This window comes from Rhineura floridana, chromosome 8 (genome assembly GCF_030035675.1).
Source record: "Rhineura floridana isolate rRhiFlo1 chromosome 8, rRhiFlo1.hap2, whole genome shotgun sequence".
Lineage (NCBI taxonomy): Eukaryota > Metazoa > Chordata > Lepidosauria > Squamata > Rhineuridae > Rhineura > Rhineura floridana.
Window position 1 is genome coordinate 47,041,523 of NC_084487.1, and position 17,009 is coordinate 47,058,531.

Here is a 17,009-nt window from a genome sequence, read left to right on the forward strand (position 1 = left end):
GCGTGGGATCGAAACTCAAGTATGCAGAGAAGATCCTTGGACTCGCCAGGTATGCTGTCTACTAGGAGGATGGATTAGAGATGTGACAGAAGGGTTGCCATCACTCATCAAGCTCACCGACAGGTATCCCTTTCTCCTCATCCACGTAGGAACAAATTATACTGCCAAACGGATCTATGAATAAATCACATCAGATTTTGAAGCTCTGGAAGGAAACTCAAGGACTTTGGGGCCCAGATAGTTTTTTCATCCATCCTTCCAGTACTTAGAAGAGGAATAGAAAGGGAAGGAAAAATACTCAGTGCGAATGAATGGCTACGAAAGTGGTGCCAATGTGAGAGATTTGGATTCTGGGACCACGGGCTATGCTTCCTGGAAGATGGATTGCTGGCAAGTGATGGGTTGCATCTCACAAGGACTGGGAAGAATGTGTTTGGCCACAGCATGGAGAAGTTCATCAAGAGGGCTTTAAACTGAATCCTAAGGGGAAGGGAGACTTAAACTTGGTGGTAATGACTGATGAAGACTTGTGCACAGTAACGGGAACAGAGAGATCGGCTGTAATAGGGACCAGTGACAGTCCTCAGGAAAATGTAGTAAGGAAGCCAAGCCATAAATCACATGGTCTTCGATGCCTGTCTACTAATGTGCTGAGCATGGGAAACAAGCAAGACAAACTTGAACTCTTAATACAGGAGGGCAATTATGACTTGATAGGTGTAACTGAAACTTGGTGGGGCAGGGTTGGAGCTTGAGATTGATAGACAAATGGTAAAGGAATACCTAATCACTTTGAACGAGTTCAAATTGGCAGGGCCTGATAAACTGCATCCTAGAGTAGTTAAGGAACTGGCTGAAGAACTCTCAGAACCTCTGCCTATTGCAACTGGTACAGAATGCGGCGGTGCCCCTGATTAAAGGCAGCGGCCAGCAGGATCACATAACTCCAGTGCTAAAAGAGTTGCACTGGCTACCAGTTGCTTGCCGGGCCCAATTCATGGTGTTGGTTTTGACCTTTAAATCCCTATATGGTTTCGGCCCAGTCTATCTGAAGGAGCGACTCCAGCATCATCAGCTATGCCCTCCAACAAGATCAGCCTCAAAAGACCTTCTCTCTATCCCATCAGTCAAAACAGCCAGACTGGTGAGGCCTAGAGAGAGGGCTTTTTCAATTGTGGCCCCCACCCTGTGGAACTCCCTCCCAAATGATCTCCGCCATGCCCCCTCTAAACTGAGTTTCCACCGGGCCGTGAAGACCTGGCTCTTCAGGCAAGCTTTTGGGGTGGGCTAGATTTTATTATCTTGTGTCCAGATTTTTAGTGTTTATTGTATCTGTATGCTTATTTTGTACGTCGCCCAGAGTAGCTGGATAGCCAGCCAGATGGGCGACTAAGAAATTCAACAATAAATAAATAAATAAAATATTATCTTTGTGAAATCATGGAGGACTGGTGAAGTGCCAGATGATTGGAGGAGAGCTAATGTTGTCCCTATCTTCAAAAAAGGGGAAAAGGAGGAACTGGGGAACTACAGACCAGTTAGCCTAACATCAATCCCTAGAAAAAGTCTGGAGCAGATTATAAAGCAGTCAGTCTGTAAGCATTTTGAAAACAATGCAGTGATTACTAGGAGCCAACATGGATTTATGAAGAACAAATCCTGCCAAACTAATCTTAACTTATTTTTTGACTAGGTAACCTCCCTTGTAGACTGTGGGAATGCTGTGGACATAATATACCTCGATTTCAGCAAAGCTTTTAATAAAGTGCCCCATGATATTCTGATTAGCAAGCTAGCTAAATGTGGGCTGGATGGAACAACTATCAGGTGGATCCACAATTGGCTCCAGAATTGTACTCAAAGAGCGCTTATCAATGGTTCCTTCTCAAACTGGGCAGAAGTAACAAGTGGGGTACCACAGGGCTTGGTCCTGGGCCCAGTCCTCTGCAACATTTTTATTAACGACTTGGATGAGGAGGTACAGAGCATGCTTACCTAATTTGCAGATGATACAAAATTGGGGGGCATAGCTAATACCGCGGAAGATAGAAACAAAATTCAAAGGGACCTTGATAGGCTGGAGCATTGGGCTGAAAACAACAGAATGAAATTCAACAGGGATAAATGCAAAGTTCTACACTTAGGAAAAAGAAACCAAATGCACAGTTATAAGATGGGGGATATTTGGCTCAGCAATATGACATGTGAGCAGGATCTTGGAATTGTTGTTGATCACAAGCTGAATATGAGCAAACAGTGCAATGTGGCTGCAAAAAAGGCAAATACTATATTAGGCTGCATTAACAGAAGTATAGTTTCCAGATCACGTGAAGTATTAGTTCCCCTCTATTCAGCACTGGTTAGGCCTCATCTTGAATACTGCATCCAGTTCTAGTCTCCGCACTTCAAGAAGGATGCAGACAAACTGGAACAGGTTCAGAGGAGGGCAACAAGGATGATCAGGGGACTGGAAACAAAACCCTATGAGGAGAGACTGAAAGAACTGGGCATGTTTAGGCTGGAGAAGAGAAGACTGAGGGGAGATATGATAGCACTCTTCGACTACATGAAAGGTTGTCACACAGAGGAGGGCTTGGATCTTTTCTTGATCGTCCCAGAGCGCAGGACACGGAATAATGGGCTCAAGTTGCAGGAAGCCAGATTTTGACTGGACATCAGGAAAAACTTCCTAACTGTTAGAGCCATATGACAATAGAACCAATTACCTAGAGAGGTAGTGGGCTTTCCGACACTGGAGGCATTCAAGAGGCAGCTGGACAGCCATCTGTTGGGAATGCTTTGATTTGGATTCCTGCATTGTGCAAGGGGTTGGACTTGATGGCCTTATAGGCCCCTTACAACTCTTCTATGATACTTCTGCATACTAATGACACCTCAGCCCAAACCTCTGGATGACTATCCCCAGTGATTTTAGATGTTAAAAAGTACCAGTGAAATGTGAGACTCTGAGGCATCACAAACGCCAACAGCTATGAGGTGGAACAGAAGTCCCTCACTCCAGTGGAGACTGCTCCCTTATGGTGAATGGGGCACTGCCCCATCAACCTCAGTCTGTCCTCAGCTGGTCCTACCTGCTTGCCTTCTTGATTACAACCAGTCCAGGGGGTGACACTGGCTGTCAGCCTCCTTCTCCTCTGTTTCAGCCCTGTCCTTGTAGAACTCAGCAGGGTTGAGGATGGGGATAAAAATAGAATTAGTTGGCACTGCCTCTCATGGGCTGTGGCTCCACCTACTCTTGGTTTCCCTGTCTTCTGCCTTACCAGTGCCAACAGGAAACAGCCACCATGGCTTAACACCACCTTCTGGTTCTGCCGTTCCAGAGAGGGCCAGAGCCAGTCCCCTGATCATCCTTGTTGCCCTCCTCTGAACCTGTTCCAGTTTGTCTGCATCCTTCTTAAAGTGTGGTGTCCAGAACTGGATGCAGTACTCAAGATGAGGCCTAACCAGTGCCAAATAGATGGGAACTAATACCTCATGCGATTTAGAAAATATACTTCTGTTAATGCAGCCTAAAAGAGCAAACCGCCTAGAGAGCTTCAGCCATGGGGCGGTATATAAAATGTAATAAATATTTGCCTTTTTGTAGCCGCATCACACTGTTGGTTCATATTCAGCTTGTGATCAACAACAATCCCAAGATCCTTCTTGCATGTAAAGCCAAGTATCCTCCATCTTATAACTGTGCATTTGGTTTATTTTTCCTAGGTGTAGGACTTTGCACTTATCCTGGTTAAATTCACTCTATTTTCAGCCGAATGCTCCAGCCTATCAAGATCCCTCTGAATTTTGTTTCTGTATTCCAAGGTATTAGTTATCCCTCCCAATTTTGTATCATCTGCAAATTTTATAGGCATTCCTTGCACCTCCAGGTTTGTCTCAAACGAATCCCACAGTCTTGGGCATTGGCAATGGTATATTAGCATGTGACTTATCTGTAATTATATTATCTTACAAAATAATCAATAATGCTATTTTGCTGTGTTTTGTCACAGTAAAAAAATGGCATTGATCACCTATCAGTTTCCAAAGACCGTGTTTAGCCAGGGTAATATGAACACATATAGCATATTAACAGAATAATAATTAGGGAAAGAAATGAGGGGGAAATGCACAGGTGGATTAAGCATTTAACTGTGTATTTGAAAAAAAAAAGGAAAAATCAAGAATGGGGAAGAAATTAACAGCCTGATTTACTCAGAAGACCCACTGGATTCCGTAGTTCCTGTTGAACTGTGATTACAGCCGACTCTGCAATTAGAGAAGTTTAATACTACACAGACTGAAACTGAAGTGTGCCCTTCATTTATCTTAACTGCTGTATGGGGAATATGTTTTTTTTTAAAATATTATTTGTGTAAGTGGCTATAATTTTTCAGACTGGCATTTGATATTATTGAGTAACAAGGAAGTCTATGCCTCCTATTAATTTTCTTGGTTTACAGATTACAGTGCAATCCCTTCTGCTTGGAAGTCTATTTATATGCAAATACTTGGAAGTAAATCTTATGGAATGCAATGGGGTTTACTCCCAGGGAAGTGGGGTTGGAATTGCAACCCAAGTCACCACTGGGCTTCAACTGGGAGGAAGAGTGGGATATAAATCTAATAAATAAATAAATTATAGACATAATAAATAGTAATAATGTTGGAGAATTTTGTATTTCTCCTTGGGTTCTTTTGCTGGGGGTCCTCGAATAAAATTTTAAAGACACAGGCTTGGAGCAAAAAAGGTAGGCCTTTATTGGATGACAAGTGTACACTTGGTCAGTCTCCCTCCTAGTGAGTGGAGAACTGCCACTTGGCACTGTTTGCCTGGGGTTTTTATACATTTCAGGAAAAAACTTTAGCATCTACCAACCAGGATTTAACACATCAGAATGACATAGACAAGACAGTATTACGCAGGTATTACACAGGCATTTGCATAGGCATTGCATAGGTACTGTACTTCTCTGCATCGTGTTCTAGTGAATTTGGCAATGTTCAGTACTTCACATGAAAGTACACTTTCACAGTGAGCTAAGTACTCCAGCAAGTGAGCAAGCAATTTAGTTATGCATTTTATTACTGCAATTCTTTCTTTCTACATCTCAGGGATACTGAGATGTTCTGCACAGTGTTATCTATTATTTTGAGTACAAATAGTGCCAAACAAACCAGTACGGTAAAGGGAGTAAGCTCCAAAGAGAAAAGGATCTGGCTTCCTACTAAACTATTAAAATGTTATGAACCTTTGTAGCTTTATGAAATAATATATTTTGCTTATTATTTATGTATATTGAATTCCCCATTAGCCATACATGTATGTATATATAAAATTCCCCATAATCTATAAATAGAATAAGACCGGCGTTCGTTCTCTCTCTCTCTGGTGTTGCAGATGAACTAGTGGGCGATAGGACCTGGAGGGATCCCAGGGAAGCATTTTGCCTTGCTGATGAGGCTGAGCTAGAGAGAGCTAGAGAGACCTGGAAATGAAAGTAAAAAAGACCAAGAGGCACATGGAGGGAGCTGTATCGGCAACAGCTCTAGGAAAAGAATGCTGCCTTCTATAATTAAATAGCAATTACTAGTATTATTATTAAAAGTAATAATGCTCTAATAATATCTCTAGTAATATCATACTATTTAATCGAGGCGAGGTGATCATAGTGTAGAGGGCATACCCAAGCAGAGGCGGTGAGTTGGTTATTTTGTTGTTTTTCTGTGAAGGAAAGGAAAGAAGGAAGCAGGGTGGATGAGTGGATTGGGGGAGAGAGGAGCGAAAATTTGACAAAAGACCTATGAAGTAATATTGGTAGCTTTGCAGATGATTAGCGGAAATATATCTGATACTGCGTTCTGAATATTCCTGTATCTCAGCCATAACCGAATATGATACCAAAGTGACACATTTCTTTAAAAATGTGTTTCGGATCAAACTCTTAAGAGGTGAAATTCTAATAACCTGTACTCCCTCTTTTGAGGTTGGCGGGAGTTCGGAAGTAAATGGTGAGAAACCTTTTGAATGATGGAAAACTTATTCCACTATTTTATTTAGGGTCTGCGGTTCTAGGATTTTATTGCTTGTTAAAAAGCACTAATTATATGCAGTTGCAATGAAAAATATTTGCAAGAAATGCTGGTCTCAAACGAGAGGGAGTTGTGTAAGAAAGGTTTGACTGTTGCCTGATTTGGCATTTTATAATCTGACTTGTAAAAGTTACGTGTTTAGCACAATGCAAGTGTTCATTATATGTGTGCCTGTGTGTGTGTACATATTTTATGAGGTTAGATTTTCAGTCTGGAACCAGGCCTTACATCTTATTGTGAGTTTAGCAGTACCAAGGTGTGTGTAGTGAGATTGTGGCTTCCAAAGGCAGGCGGCTCTCGTCGATTTCCGCGATCGAGGCGCATCTGATACCGGTTACTTTTGCTAAGCGAGGCCGGGGATTGGAGGCCTTGGATTGGTGGGAATGGGATCGATTCTATGGAATCAAACCAATAATTTGTGTGTGTTTTTAGGGCTGTTAATGGGGGTGAGATAAAGGGTAACCGTTTGAAGGAGCAGGGCAATAAAGGCAAACAAACTAGACGGAAAACTCTGCCAATGCGCATAAACATACTACAATCCCCATCCAAAGGGTTAATAATGTGCGCTAATGCGCCTGTTGCATTAGTATACTGTAATAGCTAAATCAAAATATATTGAAAATTGGGAGAATGAACACTAGGGGAATGGGAAACATGTTTAAACGGTTGCTGTAAACGAGAATCTATTCCCTCCCCCTCTCCTCTCCCTGCATATTGCTGGGATCTTTCTGGTGCCTGTAAATACTCGGAGACTGAAGCGCTGTAGAGACGAGTGTTGTAAAAGTAATATTAAATTATAGTTTGCAGCTCAAGACTACACTGTTAGTGTATGATATAGATGGCTGCAGCTAACCTGCACATCTTTCTTAATACAAAACAAAATAGCACAATTTGCATGAATGCAAGGAACCTGTTCTGTTTGTGCCAGGCCTTTTGTACAATTCTGGAGTCTCCTTATCGCATTCAGATTGGATGATAAAAGCTTTTTATTACTGATCCCAAATGTTCAGGTTTGGAGAGAAGTTTGGAAAACATGAGATTTGAAACCATCATAATAAATGTGTACTGTATTCCTTTTTGTTTGTTTTGTTTCTCTTATGCATTTAGAGCGTGTTATGATAGCAGTTTCAAGCTTTTACTCTGCAGTTTTGTTCTTTTTATTTTATTGATTTATTGTATTCATATAACACCCGCATATAACTTATCTGGGCAGGGTATAGACCCAATTAAAAATATAAAAACAATCCAAAGTTTAAACAATAATTAAGACCAGTAATAAAACTGCAAATAAAATAACATTCTTTAAAGACCAGCGTACACAGCAGCTAAAAACATTTTAAAACCAGCTAGGGGAGTAATTTGGTGGAAGGATCTGAAAGCACCATAGTATGACTGTGTCCTTTGTACATAGCAGTGGTAGCTGCCTATACATAGTTAGACCTTCTATTCCAGTATTGCCTACACTGACTGAAAGTGACTCTCCAGGATTTCAGACAGGGTTCTCTCCCAGGTCTAAGAGATGCTGGGCATTGATCCTGGGACCTCCTGCATACAAACCAGGTGCTTTTTCTCTGAGTTATAGCCCTTCCCCATATTAAATTGTAATTAAAAGGCCTGGGAGAACTACAACTTGGTCCCTAAAAGACCATAGCACTGACATCAGGTAAAGCTCTTTGGGGAGGATGTTCGATAAGTGAGGCACCACCACTAAAAAAGCTCTCCCCTTTAGTAGATGGGGGAACCTGGAGAAGAGCCTCTGATGAGTTTCTCAAGATTTGAGATTCTTTGTATTATAGCAGCCAACAAAATGAATTTATCTCTCCATACCTTGGATAACCTTGATTTAGGATGGTTGATTTCGGTTTGCAGCAATTGGTCATAGAACCACTGAGATTTGTGGACATAGTTTTGATAAAGAATCTTATAGGCATATAATACCAAGCGAGGATCATGTATGTAGGCTGAGATGCAGAAAAGGTGGAATAAGGTATCTGGGGTAAGGGAGTTGGGTGGAATAGAAAAAGGCATAAGATGGTGTTAGTACTTAGCATCTGTACTGGAACCCATGTTGGAGTAATGGTCAGATGGGGGATGGATAGTAGTTAGATTTGTTGATTGAAACTAGGTTTGCTAGAGATGGACACTCGCTGTGATAGCAGAAAAGCTAACTAGTCAATAGAGGGTCACCAGTGGTCAGACAGACTGACTCACTTTACGTGATGTTAGTGTGAGTTGGCAAGGTTAAACAGTAAAAGAGATGTAGGTGAGTTGTGCAACTTCTCCTCTTCCAGAAAATCTCAGGCCTTTCTTGATTATGATTTATTTGTGCAATAAATGGGGGCATTGTCTTCCCTATAATGAACAACTACTTTTTGTTGGGGCAAAATGATTCCACCCCATGCAGATCAGTGCTGTGTGAATTGTGGTTGTATGTCATGAGCACCTATTGGCTAGTGCCTGTAACCTCAGATCACAAGTGACATTTTTTTCCTGCTTCCTATTATGCTACCTCATTTTTGGAACTTCAGAAAAGAAATTCAGAAGCAGAAAGTTTCCAAGTGTGCTGCTGTAGCAGGAGTACTCGTGTAAATCATTAACAAACCCCCAAACCACTCCCCCTCTCACAATAATGATGTGTTGACTTTAGGCTGTCTGCTGCACCTCTCTAGTGCTGGAGTGCCTATCTATCAAAGAAAAGTGTGGTGAAAAGCTCTCCTCCCAGCATTCAAGCTACTTTATCCATTAATTTCATGGATATATTGCATTAGCCTAGTGCTAGTTTAACAGTATGATCAAATTCATGGCTCCTCAGAAGTAAGTTCCACTGAGTTAAATGGGACATATTATCAGATAAGTGCATGTAGGATCTCAGCATAAGAGAACAACCTGGACGGTAAATAAACTTGATAACTCGATCAGAAAGAGATTTATTATAATACCCAATAACATACTAAGTACTTTACAAAATAATAAATAAAAATGTTCTTGCCCAAAGGGACTTATGTAAAAACTGTAAACAGACAAAAAAGAGGGGAAGGAAAGGACAGGTAAGTAATGGTATAATCAAGCAATCTTAACACCTGAAGGTTACAAAATATAATTTATATTGAAACAGTATAATGATATTCTAAAGTTTTGTTTAAATTTAATTAGGAATTGCTACTATTCTGAGAAGGACTCTTACAAAAATGCATTTCCACACTATACCATCAGCATATTTAGATTATAGTTCTGTGGAATATATGCGGGCAAAGTTATCTGGAAGATGTTATGTATTACCTTTCGGATTGTCTGCTGTGTAAGAATCCCAAAGGTAGATCTTTTTTGTTTATTGTACTAGTAAGAAATTTACCTCAAATGATGGCTTCTGACATGATTATATATTTGTTGGTTGATACTTTTATTAATAAATAATAAGCTAATGGATAGTTTTTCACATTTATCTCAAAAACAGCCAAAAATAGTTTCAAAAACAGTATCAACACCCAAGTTAGGCTTCAGAACAATACAAAATGAAAACCTAAGGCAGAGACCTTTTCATCCAGTTGGAAAAGCTTGTATAAACAAAAATTTCTTCAAATGTTTCCTAAAGTATAGGTAGTAGGCACCTGTCATATCTCAACAGGAATGCTCTCCCACAAAACAGGGACAGGCACACTGAAACCCCTGCTCCAAGTTATTTCGGAGTAGGCTTCTGATATTTTGGGGACTTGAAGGAGAAACACTCCTGCAAAACACAGGACTGTAAGGTAAAGTGGTCTCATGTAACCTGGACCTGAGCTGTATAGGGCTTTATATGTTAGTACCAAACTTGAACTTGGCCCAGCAGCAGAATGTTGGCAGGATTTGCGTTGGCTGCCAAAGTGCTGGTGATAGATTGCCACCACAAGCAACGTAGCTGCCATGTTTTGCACTTGCTGCAGCCTGCAGACCTACCTCAAGGGTAGCTTGCCCAAAACATCCATCCACCTGTCAAATTTGGCCTGCAAGGCGGCTTGTGGAGCCAAAAAGGTTCCTCACCCCTGGTCTATAGTCTGATTTGTGTTGTACATCATGGGATGTGCTGAATCTCATTTGGGCTTTATTTTTCTATGTTAAACTTTTTTGTTTTAGTGAAGACACCGTGGTTTTAGCAAATAAAAATATTCTGCCTCCAGCAATTTGGAATTCTGCTGTAGATTCAACATATCAGTTGATCAGTTGAAAACTCCTTTTAAATTTGCCTAGTGCAGTTATGTTTAGCTGAGAACAAATGTTCCTGCTAAATATTTGTAATCTGAAATGTCAGAACAGCATGCTGAATCATAACATTTGTGTGCTTTGAATTTTTCTCATGAACAATTTGGAAGATGCAAGCCAAAAGGAAAACATGTAATGTAGTTAGGCGGGTCTTTGAATCTGCATTGCCATGAATTGTATAGTAATGTCTTTAATGCATAAGCTGATAGTTTCTGTGGTATCCTGGAAATAAAGGATCACCTGTAGAGTTTGTTTTTCTAAAAAGTGGGCACTTGAGGATGTGTGAAAATTGAATGTTGAAAAGATAATGCATGAGTCTATCTGAGAGAAGATGTGTGGACAGAAAGTAGGATTTTGCCATTCTGCACAGACCTCACTCAGCCCATTGATGTTCATTGGGGCTAAAATGGTAGTACATCAACTGAGGCCATTTCTGGGCAGTAGGGATCTAGCAGCCTTTATCCTTGCTTTAAAAAGTTCAGGGATTGACTACTGTAATATGCACTACATGGAGCTGTGTTTGACAGCATTTGCATCACCCAGTCTTCTTTTATTTGACTATTGGTTCCTGGGCCCACTTGAGGGTGTAAGCTATTGCCTATAAAGTTCTAAATCAGCCTTGTCCAACCATTGGGCCACAGATGTTGCTGGACTACAGTTCCCATAATTCCTGACCATTGGCCATGCTGGCTGGGGCTGATGGGAGTTGCAGTCTAACAACATCTGGGAACCCAAAGGTTGGACAAGGCTGTTCTAAATGGTCCGGGCCCAGCATCGTTGAGGAAGCAGCTGTGAAAGATATTTTTGGGCAGGGGCCATTCCTCTATGGTGGAATACATGCTTTAGCATGAGAGATGGGCAACCAGATGTTGTTGGACTTCCAGCTCCCATCAGCTGCATCCAGTGGTCAAAAATTATGAGAGGTGTCCAACAACATCTGGAGAACCAAAGTTTCCCCACCCCTGGTTGACATGTGCAGTTTCAGGTACTTCTAGTTAAAACTATTTTGTATAACAGGGCTGGGCAAGATCTCTGCCTGAGACTTTGGTGCACCATTGCCAATCACAGTCTAAAACACTGGGCTGGATGAACTAATGGTTTTGCTCAATAGAAGGCAGCTTCATATGTTTGCCTTTCTGTATATGAATCCTCTCGCCTAGTTCAAGGAGAGGCCCTGGTCCCATGTGCCATCTCCCAGGCATTTTAAATTGTGTTTTAATAGCATTTTCATCATTATTTTGTATTCTGGATGTTGTTTGGTTCTTTTATTGTTTGTTGTTTTGTTTCTTGATTCATTGTATTTATTGTATTCATATATTGTGCTTGTTTTTATCTTTCTGTACACCGCCCAGAGAGCCTTCGGGCTTAGGGCGGTATATAAATTAAATAAAATAAATAAATAAATAAATAAGTGAAATTGGTTAGGGCATGGAGAAGAGGCTTTACAGAGATAGCTTTGTGTGTGTGTAGAGCTTTACCTGCATGATGCTTCAGCCAAGGCTGTACACTGAACTTGAGAGTGAGTCTCACTGAATTCTGTGAGAGTTATTCCAATTAAACCTAGCTTGTTGTTGTTATGTGCCTTCAAGTCGATTACGACTTATGGCAACCCTATGAATCGGCAACCTCCAACAGCATCTGTCATGATCCACCCTGTTCAGATCTTGTAAGTTCAGGTCTATGGCTTCCTTTATGGAATCAACCCATCTCTTGTTTGGCCTTCCTCTTTTTCTGCTCCCTTCCCCCTCCCACAGTATTATTGTCTTTTCTAGTGAATCCTGTCTTCTCATTATGTGTCCAAAGTATGATAACCTCAGTTTCATCATTTTAGCTTCTAGTAACAGTTCTGGTTTAATTTGTTCTAACACCCAATTATTTGTTTTTTTCACAGTCCATGGTATGCGCAAAGCTCTCTTCCAACACCACATTTCAAACGAGTTGATTTTTCTCTTATCTGCTTTTTTCACTGTCCAGCTTTCACATCCATACATAGAGATCGGGAATACTATGGTCTGAATGATCTTGACTTTAGTGTTCAGTGATACATCTTTGCATTTGAGGACCTTTTCTAGTTCTTTCATAGCTGCCCTCCCCAGTCCTAGCCTTCTTCTGATTTCTTGACTAGTGTCCCCATTTTGGTTAATGATTGTGCCGAGGTATTGATAATCCTTGACAAGTTCAATGTCCTCATTGTCAACTTTAAAGTTACATAAATCTTCTGTTGTCATTACTTTAGTCTTTTTGACTTTCAGCTGTAGTCCTGCTTTTGTACTTTCCTCTTCAACTTCCATCAGCATTCGTTTCAAATCATGACTGGTTTCTGCTAGTAGTATGGTATCATCTGCATATCTTAAATTATTGATATTTCTTCCTCCAATTTTCACACCTCCTTAATCTTGGTCCAATCCCGCTTTTCATATGATATGTTCTGTGAATAGATTAAACAAATAGGGTGATAAAATATACCCGTCTCACACCCTTTCCGATCGGGAACCAATCTGTTTTTCCATATTCTGTCCTTATAGTAGCCTCTTGTTCAGAGTATAAGCTGTGCATCAGGACAATGAGATGCTGTGGTACCCCCATTTCTTTTAAAGCATTCCATCGTTTTTCATGTTCTACATAGTCAAAGGCTTTGCTGTTATCTATAAAGCACAGGGTGATTTTCTTCTGAAATTCCTTGCTCTGTTCCATTATCCAGTGTATGTTTGCGATATGATCTCTGGTGCCTCTTCCCTTTCTAAATCCAGCTTGGATGTCTGGCATTTCTTGCTCCATACTGTATATGGTAAGAGCCTTTGTTGTAGAATCTTAAGCATTACTTTACTTGCATGGGAAATTAAGGCAATAGTTTGATAATTACTGCACTCCCTGGGATCCCCTTTCTTTAGAATTGGGATATATATTGAACGCTTCCAGTCTGTGGGCCATTGTTTAGTTTTCCATATTTCTTGACAGATTTTGTCAAAATTTGGACAGATTCAGTCTCAGTAGCTTGTAGCAACTCTATTGGTGTGCCATCTGTTCCTGGTGATTTGTTTCTTCCCAGTATTTTAAGAGCAGCTTTCACCTCACATTCTAAAATTTCTGGTTCTTCATCATACGGTTCCTCCATGAGTGAATCTGTCATCCTGGCATCTCTTTTATAGAGTTCTTCAGTGTATTGCTTCTATCTTCCTTTTATTTCATCTTGATCAGTCAGTGTGTTCCCCTGTTGATTATTCAACATCCCTAGTGGTTTAAATTTCCCTTTCATTTCTCTGATCTTTTGGAATAGGGCTCTTGTTCTTCCCATTTTGTTGTCCTTTTCTATTTCTATACAATAACTATTGTAATAGTTCTTTGTCCTTATGTACTAGTCGCTGTATTGTTGCATTTAGGGTTCTGACTGTGTTTCAATCTCCTTTTGCTTTTGGTTTCCTTCTCTTTAACCATTTTAAGAGTTTCTTCACTCATCCATTGAGGTCTTTCTCTCTTTTGAACCAGAGGTATTGCCTTTTTGCATTCTTCCTTGATAATGTCTCTAACTTCATTCCATAGTCCTTCTGGTTCTCTGTCAACTAAGTTTAAAAGATCCTTATTTGATCTTTATATTCTTCTGGGATGTTATTTAAGGTGTATTTTGGCATTATGGTTGCTTTGTTGTTCTTCTGCATCATTAGTCACAGCGCTACTTGTAGTTGTCCTTTGTTCTTCCCCAGTAGCTCAGTGAGTGCCTTCTGACCTGGGGGTCTCATCTTCCAGCACTATCTCATGTTGCATTTTTGATACTCTGTTCATAGGGTTTTTGTGGTAAGAGGTATTCAGAGGTGGTTTACCTAGCTAGGATTATACATTCTTCTTAGCCCCATCCTTCAGAAAAGTTGTATGATGGCTTTCACTCTAGAAGATTTTTAGTGACTCAGAATGGAGTTTTGATTTTAGTACAGTGTGTGATATTTGATTATAGCTTTTATATAAGCTGATTTAGTAAACGTGAGGGAAAAAATCATTAATTAGATCCCTGATTTTGCAGATATAAGAAGAGCCCTGCTGGATCACATCAAAACATCCCATTTTCTGTTGTGGCCAACCAAATACTTTTGGGAAGCCTGTAAGCCTAACATGAAGGCCACAATGCATTCTAGCAACTGGTGGTCTGTGGCATACTACCTCTGAACCTGAGGAGCACCTTTTACTGATCATACCTAATACCACTGATACGCAAATTCAGAGAAGATATGTCTCTGTGAAAACCTCCAAGAAATTGAGGAATGTTACCTCTTATACCTCCCCTAGTAAATCAACCTAGTTTGGTATGGGGATGGGATGGCATACTGTGCCGGCTAAGAGGGCAGGTTAGCTTTCTGCCCCTTGCCGCAATCAAAACAATACCCAAAATCAGGATGAGAAGGGTTGGAGGAGGAGTTTGTACTTCCCCCTAGCAACTCTAGTTTATGGAGCCTGTATTTTGTATTTGAGAAACCTTGTCAACTCATACACTCTATCAATATGGGAGTGAGCCTGGTGGGAAAAGGTATGGCACATTGCTCTAATGTAGCATTTAATGCATCAGAACCAACTTGATAGGGGAATCCCAACAAAATACACTTTTAAAGGCATATGGTGGCCACTTTTGCAGTTTGCCAATACTGATCAGTTGTATGTGTAGACCTAGAGGTCAGCAGTCAGCTTTTTGGACAGGTATAATTCAAGAGTGCTAGTTATAGAGGGTACACTTGTTATTATGGGGCGGGGTGCTTTTGTTGAACTGGTACTATGCTTCTTCTGGGAACCTTGTTATTTAACTATACTTTGTATTTACCAGATGTTTGTTAATGGTTTGTTTGATTTTTTTTTTACTGTTCTTGCATAAATGTATTCATTGCACACAATAAAATTCAATAAAAAAGTGTTTAAAAAAATGGGAATAACACCCTACCAACTAGCCTTGTCTCTGATTTGGATAGTCTGACTAGCTCTGCCCCCTGGCATTCATGCGTACAGCACAACTGTCTGCTGAGAGGGAGCATTCATGTATATGCAAAGACTCCCTTCCTGCAGACATGCAGACAGTTTGGTTTTATGCAGTGATGCCAGGGGTGGGGCTAGATAAAGTGCACTACCGTATATTGAGGGCAGGGCTAGTTGGTGTGGATTTGCTCCTACATTGATAGAACACTTGATGGGTTCACCTGAAAGGGGCTATAAGTACAAGGAATTCCACACAGGTGAGTGAGCAGGCTAACAGAGGTGGGAAGGAACATTCTGCGCCTCCTCTGCACCCAGTGTAGAATGCAGTGGGCTGCATTTAAGAGGAGAGGAGTTCACTGTCCCTTCTCTGCCAGCTTGCAGCAGGTAATTGGCTAGCTAGTTACTTTTTGGGAGGTTTATTTACAAGACTAATCAAGGGCATTCCCGGGGGGAGGAGTCAGAAGAGCCCTGCTGAATTGAACCAAAGGCCTGTCTAGCCCAGCATCCTGTTTCTGCAATGGCCAATCAGATGCCTGTGGAAAGCACACAAGTAGAACATGAACACAGCAGCACTTTCCTGCAGTTGTTCCCCTGTAACTGGTATTCAGAGGCATGCAGTTTCTGATCCTGGTAGCAGTATAGATAGGCATTATTGCTAGTACCTATTGATAGCCTTATTCTCCATGAATTTGGCTAATCCTTTTTTTGTTAGAACATAAGAAATAAGAGTTATCGGTCTTCAGCTGACCCACAACTGCATCATACCCTGATCTAGGGAGGGTTGCACTGTCACACCACAAATGTTTTCTTGTTTTATTGAGGGGCAAAGAAAGTAAGGAAGAAAGATTAATACATTCCAAGGGGGAAAACTCCTAAAAATTGAATGTTATTGTTTAAGTTGGATCCTGGGTGGGCTGAGCCTATAACTCAGACAAACTGTAAAGGTTTAATATGTGCTTTTCCCCGCTGCAGTGACTGTAATGGAGAGACAAAAAAGGAAAGAGGAGATAGAGAAGGGACTTCAGTTCATCCAGTAAGTGAACAAGTTTGGAAACTCTGATGTATATTTATAATTTATTTTTCCTTCCAAAGGAAGACCAAAGTAACTGACACAATAAAGTGTAAATTTCATAAATAGTAGCTGCCATCTAATACACTGCCATCAAAATGCCTAATAAAAAAATCTCTGGAAAGAATCAAGCTAGAATTCCTGTAATGCTTCATAATTCCAAAAATATGGTATCACTACAGAGGAAGTACCACTCGATACATGGAAAAGTGTTCTCAGTCCTTAGTGAATGTATTTTATTTTTTACATTTGTAAGGGAGAACTATGAGATACCAGAAGTTTGCAATCATGACTTTCCATTTCTCTATTGCTTTGGGTAAGTAAGGCTGCAGATGGCAACCCATTTGCTCCAGAAATTTCCCACTAATTTTAATAGGATATTCTAGAGTAAAGGGATTGTCATGACAACTGACTATGATTGTAGGCTCCACACTTGATGACTGCTTCCAGTTTACACAACTCCCTTAAAAATGAGGCTAAAGAGTGACCTCAGATAGCCTCACTGAATAGAACAGGTGCTTCCCCCCCTCCGCCTCTCCCTTTGTGGTGTAGTAGTAGTAGTAGTAGATTATTATTATTATTATTATTATTATTATTATTATTATTATTATTATTTATACCCCGCCTTTCGGCCAAAGGCCCTCAAGGCGGCTTA

The 17,009-nt window shown here is 40.6% G+C and overlaps 1 protein-coding gene across 11 annotated transcripts in view; it reads left to right on the forward strand.

The window, feature by feature from the left end:
- Window positions 1-5,475: 5,475 nt before the first annotated feature.
- Window positions 5,476-17,009, forward strand: part of ZC3H7B (zinc finger CCCH-type containing 7B) — a 76,477-nt gene continuing 64,943 nt past the window's right edge. For 2 of the 11 annotated variants that reach the window (XM_061639258.1, XM_061639259.1), the window contains exons 1-2: window positions 6,097-6,176; window positions 16,258-16,318. In XM_061639258.1, coding sequence (XP_061495242.1) covers window positions 6,140-6,176; window positions 16,258-16,318 — 98 coding nt within the window. In that variant the 5' untranslated portion in view covers window positions 6,097-6,139. Of the gene's footprint in view, window positions 5,701-5,803; window positions 6,013-6,096; window positions 6,177-16,255; window positions 16,319-17,009 lie in introns of those variants that run through there. The other 9 variants (XM_061639260.1, XM_061639267.1, XM_061639261.1 and 6 more) reach the window with 9 other exon arrangements.